This window comes from Lemur catta, chromosome 3 (assembly GCF_020740605.2).
Source record: "Lemur catta isolate mLemCat1 chromosome 3, mLemCat1.pri, whole genome shotgun sequence".
In the NCBI taxonomy this organism is placed as follows: Eukaryota; Metazoa; Chordata; class Mammalia; order Primates; family Lemuridae; genus Lemur; species Lemur catta.
In genome coordinates, this window is record NC_059130.1 from 25091893 (window position 1) to 25109401 (window position 17509).

At 42.9% G+C, this 17509-nt stretch overlaps 1 protein-coding gene and 1 long non-coding RNA gene across 4 annotated transcripts in view; one reads left to right on the plus strand and one right to left on the minus strand.

Annotated features, from left to right (window-relative positions):
- LOC123633942 overlaps window positions 1-17509 on the plus strand; it is a 38330-nt gene that overhangs the window by 12955 nt on the left and 7866 nt on the right. For all 3 annotated transcript variants that reach the window (XR_006733833.1, XR_006733834.1, XR_006733835.1), the window contains one exon: window positions 16553-16599. This is a non-coding gene — a long non-coding RNA (uncharacterized LOC123633942). The remainder of the gene's footprint in view (window positions 1-16552; window positions 16600-17509) is intronic.
- On the minus strand, window positions 13426-14931 carry LOC123633936 (60S ribosomal protein L17-like). The gene has a single exon (XM_045544982.1). The coding sequence runs from the start codon at window positions 13979-13981 to the stop codon at window positions 13448-13450; it is 534 nt and encodes a 177-aa protein (XP_045400938.1). The 5' UTR covers window positions 13982-14931; the 3' UTR covers window positions 13426-13447.

The following is a 17509-nucleotide window of genomic DNA, read 5'->3' on the forward strand; positions in this document are numbered from 1 at the left end:
CCTAGCACCCCCGGAGGGCACGAAGTGGGAGGATTGTTTGAGTTTAGGAGTTTGAGACCAGTCTGAGCAACAGTGAGACCCCATCTCTACTAAAAATAGAAAAATCAGCTGGGCATAGTGGTATGTGCCTATAGTCCCAGCTACTCAGGAGACTGAGGCAGGAGGATGGCTTGAGCCCAGGAGTTTGAGGTTGCTGTGAGCTAGGCTAACGCCACAGCACTCTAGCCCAGGCAACAGAGTGAGACTCTGTCTCAAAACAATACAAATTTTAAAAATTAAAAAAAAAAACACACACAAAAAAACCCAACATATTTCAACATATTTGCAAGTGTTTTTTTTTTTTTTTTTTTCTGATGCAGAGTCTTGCTCTATTACCCTGGCTAGAAAGCAGTAGCATCATCATAGCTCACTGCAATCTCAAGCTTCTGGGCCCAAGTGATCCTCCTGCATTAGCGTCCTGAGTAGCTGGGACTACAAGTGCACCACCATGCCCAGCCATGTTTTTTCTATTTTTGGTAGAGATTGTGTCTCATTCTTTCTCAGGCTGGTCTCAAACTCCTGAGCTCAAGCAATCCTCCTGCCTTGGCCTCCCAGAGTGCCATGATTACAGGCATGAGCCACCACGCCTGGCCCGTATTTGTAAGTTAAATAGAATGATCTTGTGGAGTAAAAGAAATTATGAGAGAGGAGGGATAATTGGTAGGTCACAATATTTTAGAAGAGACAGATGGGAGGGCAAAGGCTTGAGTTAAAGCCTTTGTAGGGAGATACTCTTTTTTAGCCAGGCAGGAAGATATATACAGATGGGTGCCCTCACAGGTCAGTTTAGAGGTCAAAAGGAGGAATGCTGGAGAGTTTGGCACTTCTTTGTTTTCCTTTTGAGGTAGACTGCAAGATGGTCTATAAAAGGCAGAGGCTGGGACTAGAGGCTCAAGGATAGCAGTGTGGGAAATTCACAAGGCATCTGGCTCCCTGTGAGGACTATCAAGTCAAGGCTGGAAACCACATGTTGGTACCAGCCCCAACTGGTGATTAACCAGTGCACTCCCGTAAAGCAATAGCCAACACCCAGAAGTAGAGAAAACATCTCTATGCTCAATACCTTGAACAACTCTTAGCATATCACTAGGCCCTTGATAAATATTTATTGAATGAGCAAATAAACATAAAGGTTAGATTGATCTAGAAGTAGGGAGTGGTAAGGTAGTTGGAACCAAAGAACAAAAGACAAAGGTAACTGAGGGTGTGGTAAAAGTGTTTTGAAATCATTGTCCATGATGTCTAAGGTGGACAGGAAAAGAAATGAAGCCTGAAAGATGTGGTAGACTGCCACTGTAGTTGACTCAAACTAGGTGATACCAAATTGAAGAAGGAGTGACAATTTAAAAGTTTTTAGAAAATTTGTGAGTTCTGAAATGAAAGAAGCAGATCCTTAAAGAACTGACCCAGGTGACAGAAACCCAAGAAATGGGTAGAAAACTTGTTTTACTATTCAATTTTAATTATTCTCCTTTTGGCCTGGAACACAGAACTCGGACTTTTCTTCTGTGAAGTCTGACAATGGGGCAGCTGCAGGTTCCAGCTGAACTAGGCTCCTGATTGCTATTGGCTGAGCAGGCGATGTGAGCAATACTCAGAATCCTATTAACTAATAATGGATTAATACCAAATCAGAAGTCTGTAGTGCATACCAGCAGGCTCTGATGGGAATGCTGTCCTGTTCAACATTTGTACAAATGGTTTAGTTAAGAGCATTGATGACAGATGATCACATTTGTAGATATCAAGAATATGGGAGGGAAATGAATATATTGGATAGTAGAATCAGAATACAAAGAGATCTTGGCAGACGGGACAAATCTAACAAGATGTAGTGTTTTTTTGTTGTTTTGTTTTGTTGGTTTTTTTTGAGACAGAGTCTTGCTCTGTTACCCTGGCTAGTGCAGTGGGTGGAGCCGAGACCTACTGCAGGAATATAGCTCTATACTACATTCAAGCTGAAGAAGAGAGAATCTTATTTCCAGGGGTTGAATTACCTGCCCTCTAATACCTTGTATTAGAAAATACAAGTGTTCTTGTTTTTCAAAAAAACTCAACAGACATCACAGACAGATTCTGCAGTAGGAACAAGCCCCAGCCTGGTTCACCAACATAGCCTCTTGGGCAAGAGTCTGCTGGAGGAAGGTAGCAATAGCCAAAGGTCCAGAAAGCATTCTGCTTCCTTTATCCATTTTAGGCAGGCAAGGATGACTTTGTGTCTTATAGCTTCTGTTTCCTGTGGCTTTCATTTCAAATTGCAGAAAAAAGGTGATCATATGCCTAGATTCTTTCCCTAAAACAGCTTTCCAGCTAAGTACAACAAAGACAAAGCAATCCTGCTCCTCCACAGTTCTGCTCTTGCATCGCTCCACAGGACAGGGGACACTCTCACAATAGCTTTTTCCTCCTGTCAGGAGGAACCATAAGCCGAGATTTCCAAAGGCACCAGTGGTTGGTACCCTGCTACCCCAGAGCAGGATTTTATTTTAGCATAAGAACAAATTCCATGTATTGAGTATCTATTTTGCCAGCCATGATACAAGTTTCTTTTCATACATCTCATTTAATTCTAACAAAAGCCATATAAAGTTTGTATTGTTATTATGCCCATATTACAGATGAAGGGACCAAAGCTCAAAAGGTTAAATAACTCTGTTCTTAATCAGTAACTTCCTGGTCAGGCGTGGTGGCTCACGCCTATAATCCTAGCACTCTGGGAGGATTGCTTGAACTCAGGAGTTTCAGACCAGCCTGAGCAGGAGTGAGACCCCATCTCTATCTTAAAAAAAAAAAAAAGAAGAAGAAGAAAAAAGAACAGCAGTAACTTCCTGTGGCAAAGGAGAACAGTGCTGGTGGGTGGGAAGTGACACCTGGGGGCAGGAGTGAAAAGCATGAAAATGTGGGGAGAATGGAAGAGGTAGAAATAGCAGATTAAGGGGAAGAAAAATGCAGATCCTATCAAGAACTAGTATTCACCCCTACCACTAAGTCTGGGCCATGTTTTAGGTGTGTGTTTAACAAATTTCCACAGCAACCATTTGGTTTCTGTTTTTATATGACAACACAGGCACTATGGGCACTAGTGAGGACGATCGTGGGCTGTGGAGAGGAAGTGGGACCGCTGAGTCAAGGGGAAATTGCGCAAAAAAGGCAGATTCCCTTGGTATACTCTCATCTATGCCCCTTCCCTCAGCACACTCTCAAGGTAGGAAGGGGCTCAAGGCCCTGATCTTTCCTTGATTCACAGCAGTCACAGTTAAGGGCTGAGCCCTGCACACACTTTGTTTTATTTTTACCAATTATGTAAATTCCTATTCAATTCAGGGATCCCCTTGGTGCAAGAGGGGAAGGGTAGAAGCTTTTGCTTTCCTTTTTCACCCCAGGTGCCACTTTCAGAGCCAGAGAGGGTAGAAAGAGTTTGGAGGATCCCATCTGATGAAGGTGTGGTAGCCTCAGAAGGTGTGGTGAGGAAAAGAAGCTAGGCACAGAGGTGCAGGAATAAGAACAGGCACTGTTATGAGGACTAGATGGGCACAGGCCTGAGTCACAAGAACCCCTTTCTTAAGTCAGCACAGTGGTTCTCAACCAGGGAACTCCAGGGGACATTTGGCAATGTCTGGGGACTTCTTTGATTGTCCCGACTAAAGGAAATGACTCAGAAATGCAATGGAGGAAGCCTGAGAATGACTCAAACTTTCCTAATCATAAAAGGCACTTCAGACATGAACCTTGATGTTAAACCAGAACTCATGACCACCGAGTGACTTTCCTTTGTATATTTGAGTAGGTGGTATCTGCATAGGGTGACTTTAGCAACAGTAAGTTGCCTCTGCCAAAAAACTTCCCCCTTAAGTCTGCTGATGTTTGAATTTCTATCGTGAGAGTTTGTCTCCAGTTAAAAATGTAAATACTCCAGGATAGGTGTCAGATTGATGCTATTAATTGGGTTTGGGATGACAAGGTAGGTAACTGGCACTAGACCAACAATGATGCTTGGAACTGGGTGTGGTTGGCTCATGCCTGTAATCTCAATGACTTGGGAGGTTGAGGCAGGAGTAGTACTTGAGCCCAGGAGTTTGAATGCAGCCTGGGCAACATAGTAAGACCCTGTCTCCAAAAAAATAAAAAGAAAAAAATTATGCTTGTTGATGGGTATATTGTCCTAGCAGTTAATATATGAATAATTTGAGAAAAGTTCATATATAGTATAAATTCTATTTAGTTCTGTCTTTGAAATCTAAATATTAAAGATTTAATAACTAAGAGTTCCCATTTTATTTTATTTATTTATTTTTTAGAGATAATGTCTCACCCTGTTACCCAGGCTGGAGTGCAGAGGGTGATCATAGCTCACTGCAGCCTTGAACTCCTGGGTTCAAGTGATCCTCCTACCTCAGCCTACCAAGTAGCTGGAACTACATGCGTGTGCCACCATGCCTGACTGATTTTTCTTATTTTTTGTAGAGGTGGGGTCTCATTATATTGCCAGGCTCATATTTTAATCTCTAGCATCTGCCCAAGATGAATATATGCCAGAACAAGGTGCAAAAAATACTACCTAAATACACTAGGTGTCTCTGTCAATAAACTGCAGTTTATACCAAAAACTTTTTTCTCACTTGAAGGGGCCACTTTACCACAATGTGGTTATCAGTATTTAGTGCTGTGTCTCTTCCTGTCATAAGGAGACATTTTAATGTCTTCTAGAAAAAGCCATCCTTGGCTGATAATCTGAGTACTTGGCTTTTACCTGTTGTTAGTCATGTGGTTCATCTAAAAGTTTTCCAAAAGGGAGACCCAGCTTTGTCTGGAAAGTGATCTTCCAATGAAGATCCCTAGATCATTAGAGGTTTCATTTCCCTGCTTATTCACTGCTGTCACCAGACTTTTTAAAGAGGTCAAACTCTTATTTTTCCTGAATACTTATATATTAATCTGAACATAAGTTAGTAAACAATTCATTCCTTCAACAGATATTTATTGAACACATATTATGTGTCAAACACCATTCTCTCTTTCTTTCTTTTTTTTTTTTTTTGAAGAGACAGAGTCTTGCAATGTTGCCTGGGTTGGACTTGAACTCCTGGGCTCAAGCAATCCTCCTGCTTCAGTCTCCTGAGTAGCTGGGATTACAGGCATGTGCCACTTCACCCAGCTCAAACAACATCCTTGATGCTGGGGATATAGCAGTGAACAAGACAAACCCCCGTCCTCCTGAAATTTATATTCTAGGAGAGAAAGACAATAAATAAGAAAACAAAGGTACAATTTCAGGGAGTGGTGTTATGAAAATTAAAACAGGCGAATGATACAGAAAGTGATGGGGGTAGGATGATTTGATAGGATGATTGGAATGACATCTCTGAGGAAGGGATATTCAAACAGAGTCCTGAATATGGTGAAGGAGCAAGAATCTAGGGGAAGGACATTCCAAGTAAAGGGAACACTAAGTGTAAAGGTGCTGAAATAAGAATGAGTTTACTGTATTTGAAGAGCAAGAAGGCCAATGTGGCTAGAGCAGGGAAAGGGAAACAGAATTGGTAGGAAATACCAATTCCTTCAGAGGAAGAGGCTGGGGCCAGAGCACAAAAGGACCTTATAGGCCATGGTGAGGAGTTTGGTTTTATTCTGATTTTATTTCAAGTAGAAAGCCATTAGATGGTTTTGATTAGCGGAGTTATGTGAGCTGATGTAAGTTTTAAAAAGTACACTCTGGCTGTTGGGTAGAGAATAAACTGTGTTGGTGCATTAGAGGCCAGTTAGGAGGCTACTGCAAGTGATCAAGTAAGAGATGGGTAGTAGCATTGGAGACAGTGATCTCCAATAATGCATGTTTGAGATTAAGGTTTGGATGTGGGATGTAAGGGCAAAAGAGAAGTTTCTGGAAAAACTAGTTGAATGGTAGTGACATTGACAGAGATGGGGAAGACTGAGATAAATCATTGTTCAAGAAAGGGCACTTCGGCCAGGCGCGGTGGCTCACGCCTGTAATTCTAGCACTCTGGGAGGCTGAGGCGGTTGGATCGCTCAAGGTCAGGAGTTCAAGACCAGCCTGAGCAAGAGCGAGACCCCATCTCTACTAAAAAAAATAGAAAGAAATTATCTGGCCAGCTAAAATATATATAGCAAAAAAATTAGCCGGGCATGGTGGCACATGCCTGTAGTCCCAGCTACCCGGGAGGCTGAGGCAGTAGGATCGCTGAAGCCTAGGAGTTTGAGGTTGCTGTGAGCTAGGCTGATGCCATGGCACTCACTCTAGCCCGGGCAACAAAGCGAGACTCTGTCTCAAAAAAAAAGAAAGGGCACTTCACCAAGCCTAAGCACCTTAAGATTTGGTTGATGACAGCTGAAAGCAGGCTGAAAGCCACTCCCTTTGCACAACTCTAAGGGACACTATTCCCATTGTGTTCTGGAATTATACTCCAAAGCGTTGCTGTTGACACAAACCAGAAAGTGAGTGGTGTCCTGGTCAGTTACATAAGCTTTAGCTCTAGGGGAAGGGGTGTGGGAGGCAGCCAGAAAATGAGGCCCTACCTATAGAGACCCACCACCTTCACAAGAGTGACCCTGGGCCAAACACCTCCTTGAGGAAAAATATAGCAAAAGGCTTTGGTTCCTCTATGGGGGTGGGAGGAAGAGGTTGTGAATGTAGAGGTCAGAAACTGCTGAAGACAGCTTGGTTTAGGACTAAATGTGAGTGTGGGGACAGATGCTAAAACCCAAGAGCAAGCAGGATGGTGGCCATGTAAGTTGGAATCCACTAAGGAATGTGCAACAACAATTCATCTGCCAGGGGTTTGGGGTGGAAACCCTTCAAAGTTGCATAAAATAATTTTCCTTATGCTTTGTATTTTTTTTTTTTTGAGACAGAGTCTTGCTCTGTCACCAGGGCTAGAGTGCCGTGACATCAGCCTACCTCACAGCAACCTCAAACTTCTGGACTCAAGTGATTCTCCTGCCTCAGCCTTCTGAGTAGCTGGGACTACAGGCACGTGCCACCACACCCAGCTAATTTTCCTATTTTTAGTAGAGATGAGGTCTCTCTCTTGCTCAGGCTGGTCTCGAGTGATCCTCCCACCTCGGCCTCCCAGAGTGCTAGGATTACAGGTGTGAGGGGCCTGCCTGAATTTCTTGATTTGTTGGTTTTGAGCCTTTATCTTGTTCATGTTGAATCTAGTGAGAGTCTCTGGTATGTGGTAGAAATTCAATAAATGCTTGTTAAATGAGTGAATGAAGGACCCTCTTCCAGTTGTTTGTTTTAGTCTAGCTTACTTGTTCTTCTTTGTAACCACTGTTCAAACTACTACTTCATTCTCTTTTACCTAGAATGTCTTCTCAGAGGTAGAACACTTAACCCACCACTCAGCTACCTAAGAGGGCCCTGAGGAGACTGGGCTCTATAATTCTCCTGAGCCTTCAGTCAAGACTAGTACCAAACGACTTTTAAACCAAAGTTGGGAACTTTAAGCCTAATTTATTGCATAATTGGTTTCCATCTCTATAATCTTTGGACCCTGCCCCGAATGCAGAACTCTCCTACTCACCAATGCTTTCATCCCTGATGCCTCTCCCCACCTTGTTGCCTCATTCTCTTTAAAGAATTTCCCTCAACACATTCATTCAAATTACAGCTAGGTTTCCTCCAGGACACTGCTTTACGTGCAGACCTAGAGGGTTTTTTACTCGTATACCAGAAAGCAGGGGAACTGAGATACACATAGCTCCCTAGTGTCACTTCCAGACCATCAGCTGGCTGAAAGCCACTCCTTTGCACAACTCTAAGGGACACTATTCCCTTATTCTTCAAAGATATAGTCGTGTCGCATAATGACATTTCAGTCAATGACAAATCACATATGTGATAGTGGTCCCATAAGATTATAATGGGGCTGAAAAATTCGTATTGCCTAGTGACATCTTGATGATCCTGACCCTTCACAGGTTAGGTTAATGTGTGTGTTTGTGTCATTTTTAACAAAAAAGTTTAAAAAGTAAAATAAAATAAATAAATAAATTTAAAAATAGAATGAAGCTTGTAGAATAAGGATATAAGAAAATATTTTTTATAGCTGTTCAGCGTATTTGTGTTTTGTTTTTTTTTTTTGAGACAGAGTCTCACTTTGTTGCCCGGGCTAGAGTGAGTGCCGTGGCGTCAGCCTAGCTCACAGCAACCTCAAACTCCTGGGCTCAAGCGATCCTACTGCCTCAGCCTCCCGAGTAGCTGGGACTACAGGCCTGTGCCACCATGCCCGGATAATTTTTTCTATATATATTTTTAGTTGGCCAGATAATTTCTTTCCATTTTTAGTAGAGACAGGGTCTCGCTCAGGCTTGTCTCGAACTCCTGACCTCGAGCGATCCACCCGCCTCGGCCTCTCAGAGTGCTAGGATTACAGGCGTGAGCCACCGCGCCTGGCCTTAGCATATTTGTGTTTTAAGCTAAGTGTTTGACTCTTATAATGAGTCAAAAGTTAAAAAAATTAAAGTTTATAAAGTAAAAAAGTAACAGTGAGCTAAGATTAATTTATTATTGAAGAAAGAAAACTTTTTAAAGTAAGTTCAGCATAGCCTAAGTACACAGTGTTTATAAAGTCTACAGTAGTGGGCAGTAATGTCTTAGGCCTTCATATTCACTCTCCCACTGACTCCCCCAGAACAATGTCCAGTCCTGCAAGCTACACTCATGGTAAGCACCATATACAGGTGTACCATTAAAAAATTTTTTTTACACTGTATTTTTACTGTACATTTTCTATGTTTAAATATGTCTAGATATGCAAATACTTACCATTGTGTTACAGCTACCTACAGTATTCAATATAGTAACATGCTATACAGGTTTGTGGCTTAGGAGCAATGGGCTATACTATATAGCCTAGGTGTGTGTAGTAGGCTATACTATCTAAGTTTGTGTAAGTATACTCTGTGATGTTCTCACAGTGACAAAATTGCCTAAATACATTCTCATTTCTCAGAACGTATCCTCATCGTTAAGGGACACATACTGTATTTGCATGCATCCCTTCATGCTTTGGAATTGATTCCATCAGGTTAAACTCCTTCATGTTCTTCGCTATTCTTAGTGACTCCTACACAAGGACTAGCACTTGGCTTCATCTTCTCCCTAGTCATGCATAATTCTGAATTCATTTAAACACCTTGATTTACTGATTCAACTCTTACAAGTATAGTATTTTTTCTAAGCTAGAGACTTTAATTTTCCTTTTATAAAAAACTACAGCTGGCCGGGCATGGTGGCTCACGCCTGTAATCCTAGCCCTCTGGGAGGCCGAGGCGGGTGGATCGCTCGAGGTCGGGAGTTCGAGACCAGCCTGAGCGAGACCCCGTCTCTACTAAAAATAGAAAGAAATTATCTGGCCAACTAAAAATATATATAGAAAATATTAGCCAGGCATGGTGGCGCATGCCTGTAGTCCCAGCTACTCAGGAGGTTGAGGCAGTAGGATCGCTTAAGCCCAGGAGTTTGAGGTTGCTGTGAGCTAGGCTGACGCCATGGCACTCACTCTAGCCCGGGCAACAGAGTGAGACTCTGTCTCAAAAAAAAAACAAAACGCAAAACTACAGCTGGGCCGGTCGTGGTGGCTCATGCCTGTAATCCTACCTCTCTGGGAGGCTGAGGTGGGCGGATGGTTTGAGCTCAAGAGTTCGAGACCAGCCTGAGCAAGAGTGAGACTCCCGTCTCTACTAAAAAAATTATCTGGACAACTAAAAATATATATATATATATATAAAATTAGCCGGGCATGGTGGCGCATGCCTGTAGTCCCAGCTACTTGAGAAGCTGAGGCAGGAGGATTGCTTGAGCCCAGGAGTTTGAGGTTGCTGTGAGCGAGGCTGATGCCACAGCACTCTAGCCCAGGTAACAGAGTGAGACTCTGTCTCAAAAAAAAAAAAAAACAACAAAACTAGATTGATTTTAAACTAGAGATAACAGAGCAAAACCCCAGAGACATGAGCCACTATCTTCACAGCTAGATGTAGGGACTCCCTTAGTTCTTTAACATGCCAATGACTTTTACCTCTACTCCACTTCAAACATACATCTCCACTGCCCTACTTATTATTTGCAAGAGTTCCAACTCTAAAATCTTTTTTTTTTTTTTTTTGAGACAGAGTTTCACTCTGTTGCCCTGAGTAGAGTGCCATGGTGTCAGCCTAGCTCACAGCAACTTCAGACTCCTGGGCCCAAGCAATCCTTCTGCCTCAGCCTCCAGAGTAGCTGGAACTACAGGCATACGCCACCATGCCCGGCTAATTTTCTCTATATATATTTTAGTTGTCCATATAATTTCTTTCTATTTTTAGTAGAGACGGAGTAATCTTGCTCTTGCTCAGGCTGGTCTCGAACTCCTGAGCTGAAAGAATCCGCCCGCCTTGGCCTCCTAGAGTGCTAGGATTACAGGCGTGAGCCACCATGCCCGGCCTCAACTCTAAAATCTTAAACTCCAACAGCACTCTGATTCAGTGTCCTGAGATTCTAGCTTAATCACTTCTTTTGTTTCTAAATCATCTGCTCTTTGACCTCATAAAGACTTCTCTTCACCAAAGTTTATCACACTTCCTTAGCCTACATTCTTATCCAGCTAGAAACAAAAAGATTCATTAAACCAGCAGTCCCCAACCTTTTTGGCACCAGGGACCGGTTTCACGGAAGACAAATTTTCCAGGGACCAGGGATGGGGGGCAGTGATTTGGGGATGATTCAAGTGCATTACGTTTATTGTGCAATCAACCTCTCTGCTAATAATGATCAGTATTTGCAGCCACTCCCCAGTGCTAACATCACCGCCTCAGCTCAACCTCAGAATATCAGGCATTAGATTCTCCCAAGGAGCATGCAACCTAGATCCCTCACATGTCCAGTTTATAGTAGGGTTCGAGCTTCTATGAGAATGTAATGCTGCTGCTTATCTGACAGGAGGTGGCGCTTATGTGGTGAGGAGAGCAATGGGGAGCTTTGCTGTAAATACAGATGAAGCTTCACTTACTTGCCTGCTGTTCACCTCCTGCTATGTGGCCCGGTTCCTAACAGGCCCTGGACCAGTACCAGTCTGCAGCCTGAGGGTTGGGAACCACCACCATAAACAATCTTTCACCAGCACCTTCATCCTCTTGCTCCCTTGTCAGTCCACTTTATGTGTCTACCAATCATGATCCAGGATCTAAACAATAACGTCTTCTCTGCTCTTGTACTTACAGAGCTTGGTGTTGCTAGAGAAAACAGTACAAATATGTGGATTTGTACCATTATACATTCATGGTTTCTACTCTGTTAGGCCCTCAACACTGTTTCGTAACTTCATTTTTGTTTAGAGACTGTGTCTCCCTATGTTGTCCAGGCTGGAGTGCAGTGGCTATTCACAGGTGTGATCACAGAACATTGCCGCCTCAAACTCCTGGGCTCAAACAATCCTTCCACCTCAGCTTCCTGAGTAGATGGGACAATAAGCACATGCCACCGTGCCTAGTCCTAACCCTTTTACTTAGTAATTTTGTTTAGCTCTCTCTTCCATGTCTCCCTTTCATCCCCTCTTTTATGTCCTTCTGTGGCTATTCTTCTTAAGCTCCCTGGCCAATTCCCACCGCCCTAACTCCTAACTGGCCACTTAACATCCTATTTCACAAAGAACAGTGAAGCTGTCAGACAAGGACTCCCATCAGTTGCTTACCCCCAATCACAAACAAACAGCTGAAGTTTACCTGTTGTTATATTTTCACCTTGAGTCTCAAGCAGAGTGAGGTATATATCCTCCTACCTGAGACCAATTTCTTACTTAGCTGGCTTCCCAACTAGACTAACCCCACCACTGGTACAGTGGCTGGGACATGGTAAGTGCTTAATAAATGTCTGCTGAGATAGACTGTTGTGTAACTGAACCACATCCCCCTGTCCTCTTGCTTCCATCTCCTCCTCTTTCTTTTCAAAACCCTGCGTTTTGGTTATCATTCTCTGCTGAGCTTCAGCTTTTACTTAATCCTTTCACTCTGTCAATAGTTGTGCCTAAATTGTTCTCATCCCAAAACAACTACAAAACCTCCCCACATCACTCAGTTCTACAAGCCAGATTCCACCTATACTAATCCACTGGAACTGGTCTCAAAAAAGTTACTAATTGCCACATCAAATGAATATTCTTCCGTCTTTTTTTTTCTTTTTAACATTTTGTGATTTTATTATTTTTAGAATTAAAGTTACCTCTGATTATCAAAGTAATACATGCGCATTGCCAAAATCTTGAAAAGTACAGAAAACGGACAAACGCACACACCCTAACCATAATCCTGACAAATGATTATTTGCTATTTGGGCACGTTTCTTCCTTGTCATAAGGAAAACTCCCATCTATTACTTGGCACAGCGGCCACCTGAGACCCCCACCCCTCACGGAAGACCCACATTAGCATACCACTAACCTAACATCTAGCACATCAGCATAACACTAAACCTAACACCTGGTGCATTAACATATCACTAACCTAACATCTGGCACATCAGCATAACACTAATCCTATTGCCTGGTGCAGACACTAAACTTATTACCTTGTGGGCATTAGTCACCTGAGACCCCCTCCCCTTGGATCACCCCAACTTAATAAAAATGGGAAAAATTAGGTAGACCGGGCTCAGAATTTGGTGGCGAGACCCCTCTGAGCCCACTGGCGAATAAACCTTGATTCTCCGACTCTCCGTGTGCCGCTCGGTTTGTCCTCGGGACCACTGGCTGTAACACTTGCTTAACACTTACATTGTTTCTTTTGGCACTTTTTATTACATAGGTGAGATAATTTCATTCTTTACCCCATCTAACCTTCTATAGCATTTTATACTATTGACTGATCCAGTTCCTCCATTAAACTCTGTCCTTGGGTACCACATCTTCCTGATTCTATTTTGTTGGGCCCTTTTCTCTATTCCCTTTTGGTGTTAGCCTTCATTAGGGTCAGCTGCCCAGTGTTTCTGTTCTGTGTTTTCTTTTTCTTTCTTTCTTTCTTTCTTTTTTTTTTTTTTTACTGTTATTTGCATTTATTTTATGTTGCATCTATTCCCGTGCCATAAGTTTTTGTTTCTTCAGTTTCTTCTGGGATATCTTTTTTTTTTTGAGACAGAGTCTCACTCTGTTCCCCGGGCTAGAGTGCCCTGGCGTCAGCCTAACTCACAGCAACCTCAAACTCCTGGGCTTAAGCGATCCTTCTGCCTCAGCCTCCCGAGTAGCTGGGACTACAGGCATGCGCCACTATGCCCGGCTAATTTTTTTGTATATATTTTAGTTGTTTGGCTAATTTCTTTATATTTTTAGTAGAGACGGGGGTCTCGCTCTTGCTCAGGCTGGTCTCGAACTCCTGAGCTCAAATGATCCACCCGCCTTGGCCTCCCAGAATGCTAGGATTACAGGCGTGAGCCACTGCACCCGGCCTGGGATATCTTTTTCTTCTGTGCAACCTCCTCTTCTGGTTTTGGAACAATTTGTTCCTTTTCAGTGAGGATCATCTCGATGTGGCCGGGGGAGCTCATGTATGGATTAATCCGACCATGAGCTCTGTAAGTTTGGTGACGCATCTTGGGTGCTTTGTTCACCTGCTTATGCTCAATGACCAGAGAATCTACATCCAAATCCTTAAGTTCAGCATTACTCTCTGCATTTTTAAGCATGTGCAGCAAAAATCTAGCACTCTTTTTGGGCCACTGACCCTGTGTCCAGGCCCACTGTTTGGTCTGGGCACACCTACCATTGTAACGTCGGAATGGTACACATTGTTTCTCTAAAGTGGCATCTTTCAGATACTTGGTGGCTTTTTGTATATGCATACCCTTGATGGCCTGGGCAGTTTCACGAGTTTTCTTGAAGTGAACACGAAGATTTGAACCTCTTAACTTACATGATTTTGTGGGGTTTTCTGGGTCAAGTGAATAGCAAACCATTTTCACAGATCACCTCAGGCCGCTTGAGGGGAAGAGTATGTGTTTTCTTCATAGCTTAGTCACAAAATCTGTATCTCCTATCTTGATTTCTTTCCCCAACCCTTTGACTACTAAATCCAGTATCTTACTAGTTATCTATTCTTGGGTGCCCTATAGGCAACTCAAGTCAACCTTTCTGCAAAACTGAACTCATTGTCTTCCTTGCTAAACTTGCTCTTCCAGTTGTATTCTCAATCTGGGATATGGCATCATCATTTACCCAGTAACCCAGGCCAGAAACCTGGGAATTTTTTTTTATTATTAGACTCCTGTCTCTTCCCAAGCCCCACATTCCACGACAAATCCTGTTGATTGTACTTCCCATGTGTCCCTTGAATCTGTGTACTCTTCATTATCCCCACTTAGCTCCTAATCATATCTCACCTGTAGTACTGTAGCAACATAATAAAGTCTGTCTTACAACTCAACTCACCCATGATAATGGTTTACTAAGTGGAGTGTAATACAGCATTTTCCACATGCTGTGTTTCACTGTTACTTCAAACTTATCATCCCCCAAATGGAAGTCATCATCTTCCTTCTCACACTAGCCACCGCCTTTTCAACTTTTCTACCCCATTACCAGAACCACTAATACATAAATTTTACATTCTCCAATCTCTTCCCCATACTGCAGTCAGAAAGATTATTCTAAAGAGCCAATTTTATCATGTCATTCCTTTGCTCAAAATCCCTGAACAGCAGCTTCTCATTGCCTTCAGGATAAAGTCCAAAGGGCCCTTTGAGCTTTGACTCTTGCTTCCTTTTACCCGTCTCTGGCCCCACTCCGTGCATGCTTGCCACAGCTATTCTGAATTATTTCCAGAATGTAACACTTCTGGATCATTTTACATACTGTTCTTTCCAAACCTGGAAGACCCTTCCCAATCTAAAGTTTTTACCTAAATAAATTCTACTTCTCCATCAGATTCAGTTTATTTTTATTTTTATTTTATTTTATTTTATTTTTGAGACAGAGTGTCACTTTGTTGCCCTGGCTAGAGTGAGTGCCATGGCGTCAGCCTAGCTCACAGCAACCTCAAACTCCTGGGCTTAAGCAATCCTACTGCCTCAGCCTCCCGAGTAGCTGGGACTACAGGCATGCGCCACCATGCCTGGCTAATTTTTTTCTCTATATATTTTAGTTGGCCAGATAATTTCTTTCTTTGTTTTTTAGTAGAGATGGGGTCTCGGTCTTGCTCAGGCTGGTCTCGAACTCCTGACCTCGAGCGATCCACCAGCCTCAGCCTCCCAGAGTGCTAGGATTACAGGCATGAGCCACCACGCCCGGCCTTATTTTTATTTTTTTGAGACAGAGTGTCACTCTGTTGCCGGGGCTAGAGTGCCATGGCGTCAGCCTAGCTCACAGCAACCTCAAACTCCTGGGCTCAAGCGATCCTCCTGCCTCAGCCTCCCTAGTAGCTGGGACTACAGGCATGAGCCACCATGCCCGGCTAACTTTTTCTATATATATTTTTAGCTGTCCAAATCATTTCTTTCTATTTTTAGTAGAGATGGGGTCTCGCTCTTGCTCAGGCTGGTCTCGAACTCCTGAGCTCAAATGATCCGCCTGCCTCGGCCTCCCAGAATGCTAGAATTATAGGCGTGAGCCACCGCGCCCGGCCTCTTTGTATTTTTAGTAGAGACGGGGTCTTGCTCTTGCTCAAGCTGGTCTCGAACTCCTGAGCTCAAATGATCCACCTGCCTCAGCGTCCAGAGTGTTAGGATTACAGGCGTGAGCCACCGCGCCTGGCCCAGATTCAGTTTAGAAGCTACTGTCTGTGAAAGGATTTTCCTGACTGTCCTTCCTCCACCTCCTCAAATTGTATGGGTACCCCTACCCTGTGCTTCTAGAACATTTTGTGTTTATCCCTATCTTAGCACCAAATCTGAGTATTCTAATTGCTTGCCTGTCTATCTTCGTTATATCCCCATATAGGCTGTGAACTCCTTGGGGGCAGGACTCATATTTTATGTATTGTTATAGTCCCTAAAGTAGGACTCTACATGCCTTATCTTGTTTAATCCTCATAACCACCCTTTATGGTAGGTACCACATCACTTCTATTTTGCAAATAAGTAAATTGAGACAGAGTTTGAGAAACTTGTCCAGAATGATAAAAACAAAAATCAAAATCAGGATTTAAAACCAGGCAGCCTAAGCAGACTACAACCAGTCCATCACTAAATCCATCCCCTGTAAATCCCCACCATTTGCTGGTGATCTACCGAAAACACAGATCTGACTTTGTAATCCCCTCTGGTTCCTAGGCCTGCCTGCATGTCATTTCCTCTGTAATCTGGCTCCTGTCTACCTCCCTGGCTGGGTCTCCAGCCACTTTCCAGGACTCATTTGATACAGTCACTGCAGAAACACCAGAGTCCCTACTGTCTCCTCCTTCTCTAAGTGTTGGAACCTCTACCAAAATGCCCCCTTTCACTTTACCTTTCTGGAGAAATCCTGTTCATCCTTCAGAGAGTAATTATTCCATGAAATCTTTCCTGATCATTCTTTTCCCTATCCCTTTGCAGGCAGTGGGTGAATCCTGTTCTGAGAAGCTTTGTGACGTGAGGTTTGAGTAAGTTATTTTGTCTTAGTTTTCTCATGTGTATAATGGAAATAGTATCTACTTCATAGAATTGTTGTGAGGAGTAAATGAGATGATGTAAATTAAGCACTTAGCCTGGGTCTTGAACACAAAGTACTCAAAATATTTAGCAGTTATTATTAATTACTCGTCCCAATTCCTCTATGTAGCTACACCTCTACTGCTGCAAGTTTAACACTGTAATATGGTTTCTTCATGTGTAGTTGCCCCTTGAAAGTGTAATCAATCCCCTTGAAAGCAGCAGCCACAAATCACTCTTCTTGTATTTCAGCATAGCGCCTGGCATATTGTGAGTACTTATTAAATAATTGAATTGGCCTGTTTAAATACTACCCATCTTTTAAGGCCTAGTTCAATTTCCATTTCCTCTACTAATATTCACCTGATGAGTCCAGTTGGATTTCCCCTTCTCAGAATTCTACTGCCTAATCATATGCTGTCTTGTGTTATATTATATGTAGAAGTGTCTCAATGAGGCTACAAGTTCCTCTAGGAAAGAAATCATCTCTTACATTGTTTATCTGCCCAACAACAGCTAATATTTCCAATCACAAAGTAAGTTTTCAACAATTACTTGTGAATTAAAATATTGTCCAAGCATGGAGGTCCCACCCTATCTTTACTAGTAAGTCATCTGTCTCTAATAAAATTCAGCTAACAACTCACCTCCTGACTTTCCTTCCCTTAGCTCTTGGAATTCTGCTTAGAACTACATAAATTTCCCATATTTTAGCTCCCCCAGCATAGAACAAATCTTCCCCTTCCTTTTTAACCTCCCTCAAAGCCCAGTAGAGGGCACTATACAGGAAAGGGCTGCTTGTGGGGTCCTTCCAGCCTGCTGTAGATATCTTCAATGGCAACTCTCCACGTTATTTTTCTT

Excerpts from the sequence above, each read along its gene's own strand:
- LOC123633936 (XM_045544982.1), bottom strand. The coding sequence starts at position 13,981 with ATGGTTTGCTATTCACTTGACCCAGAAAACCCCACAAAATCATGTAAG.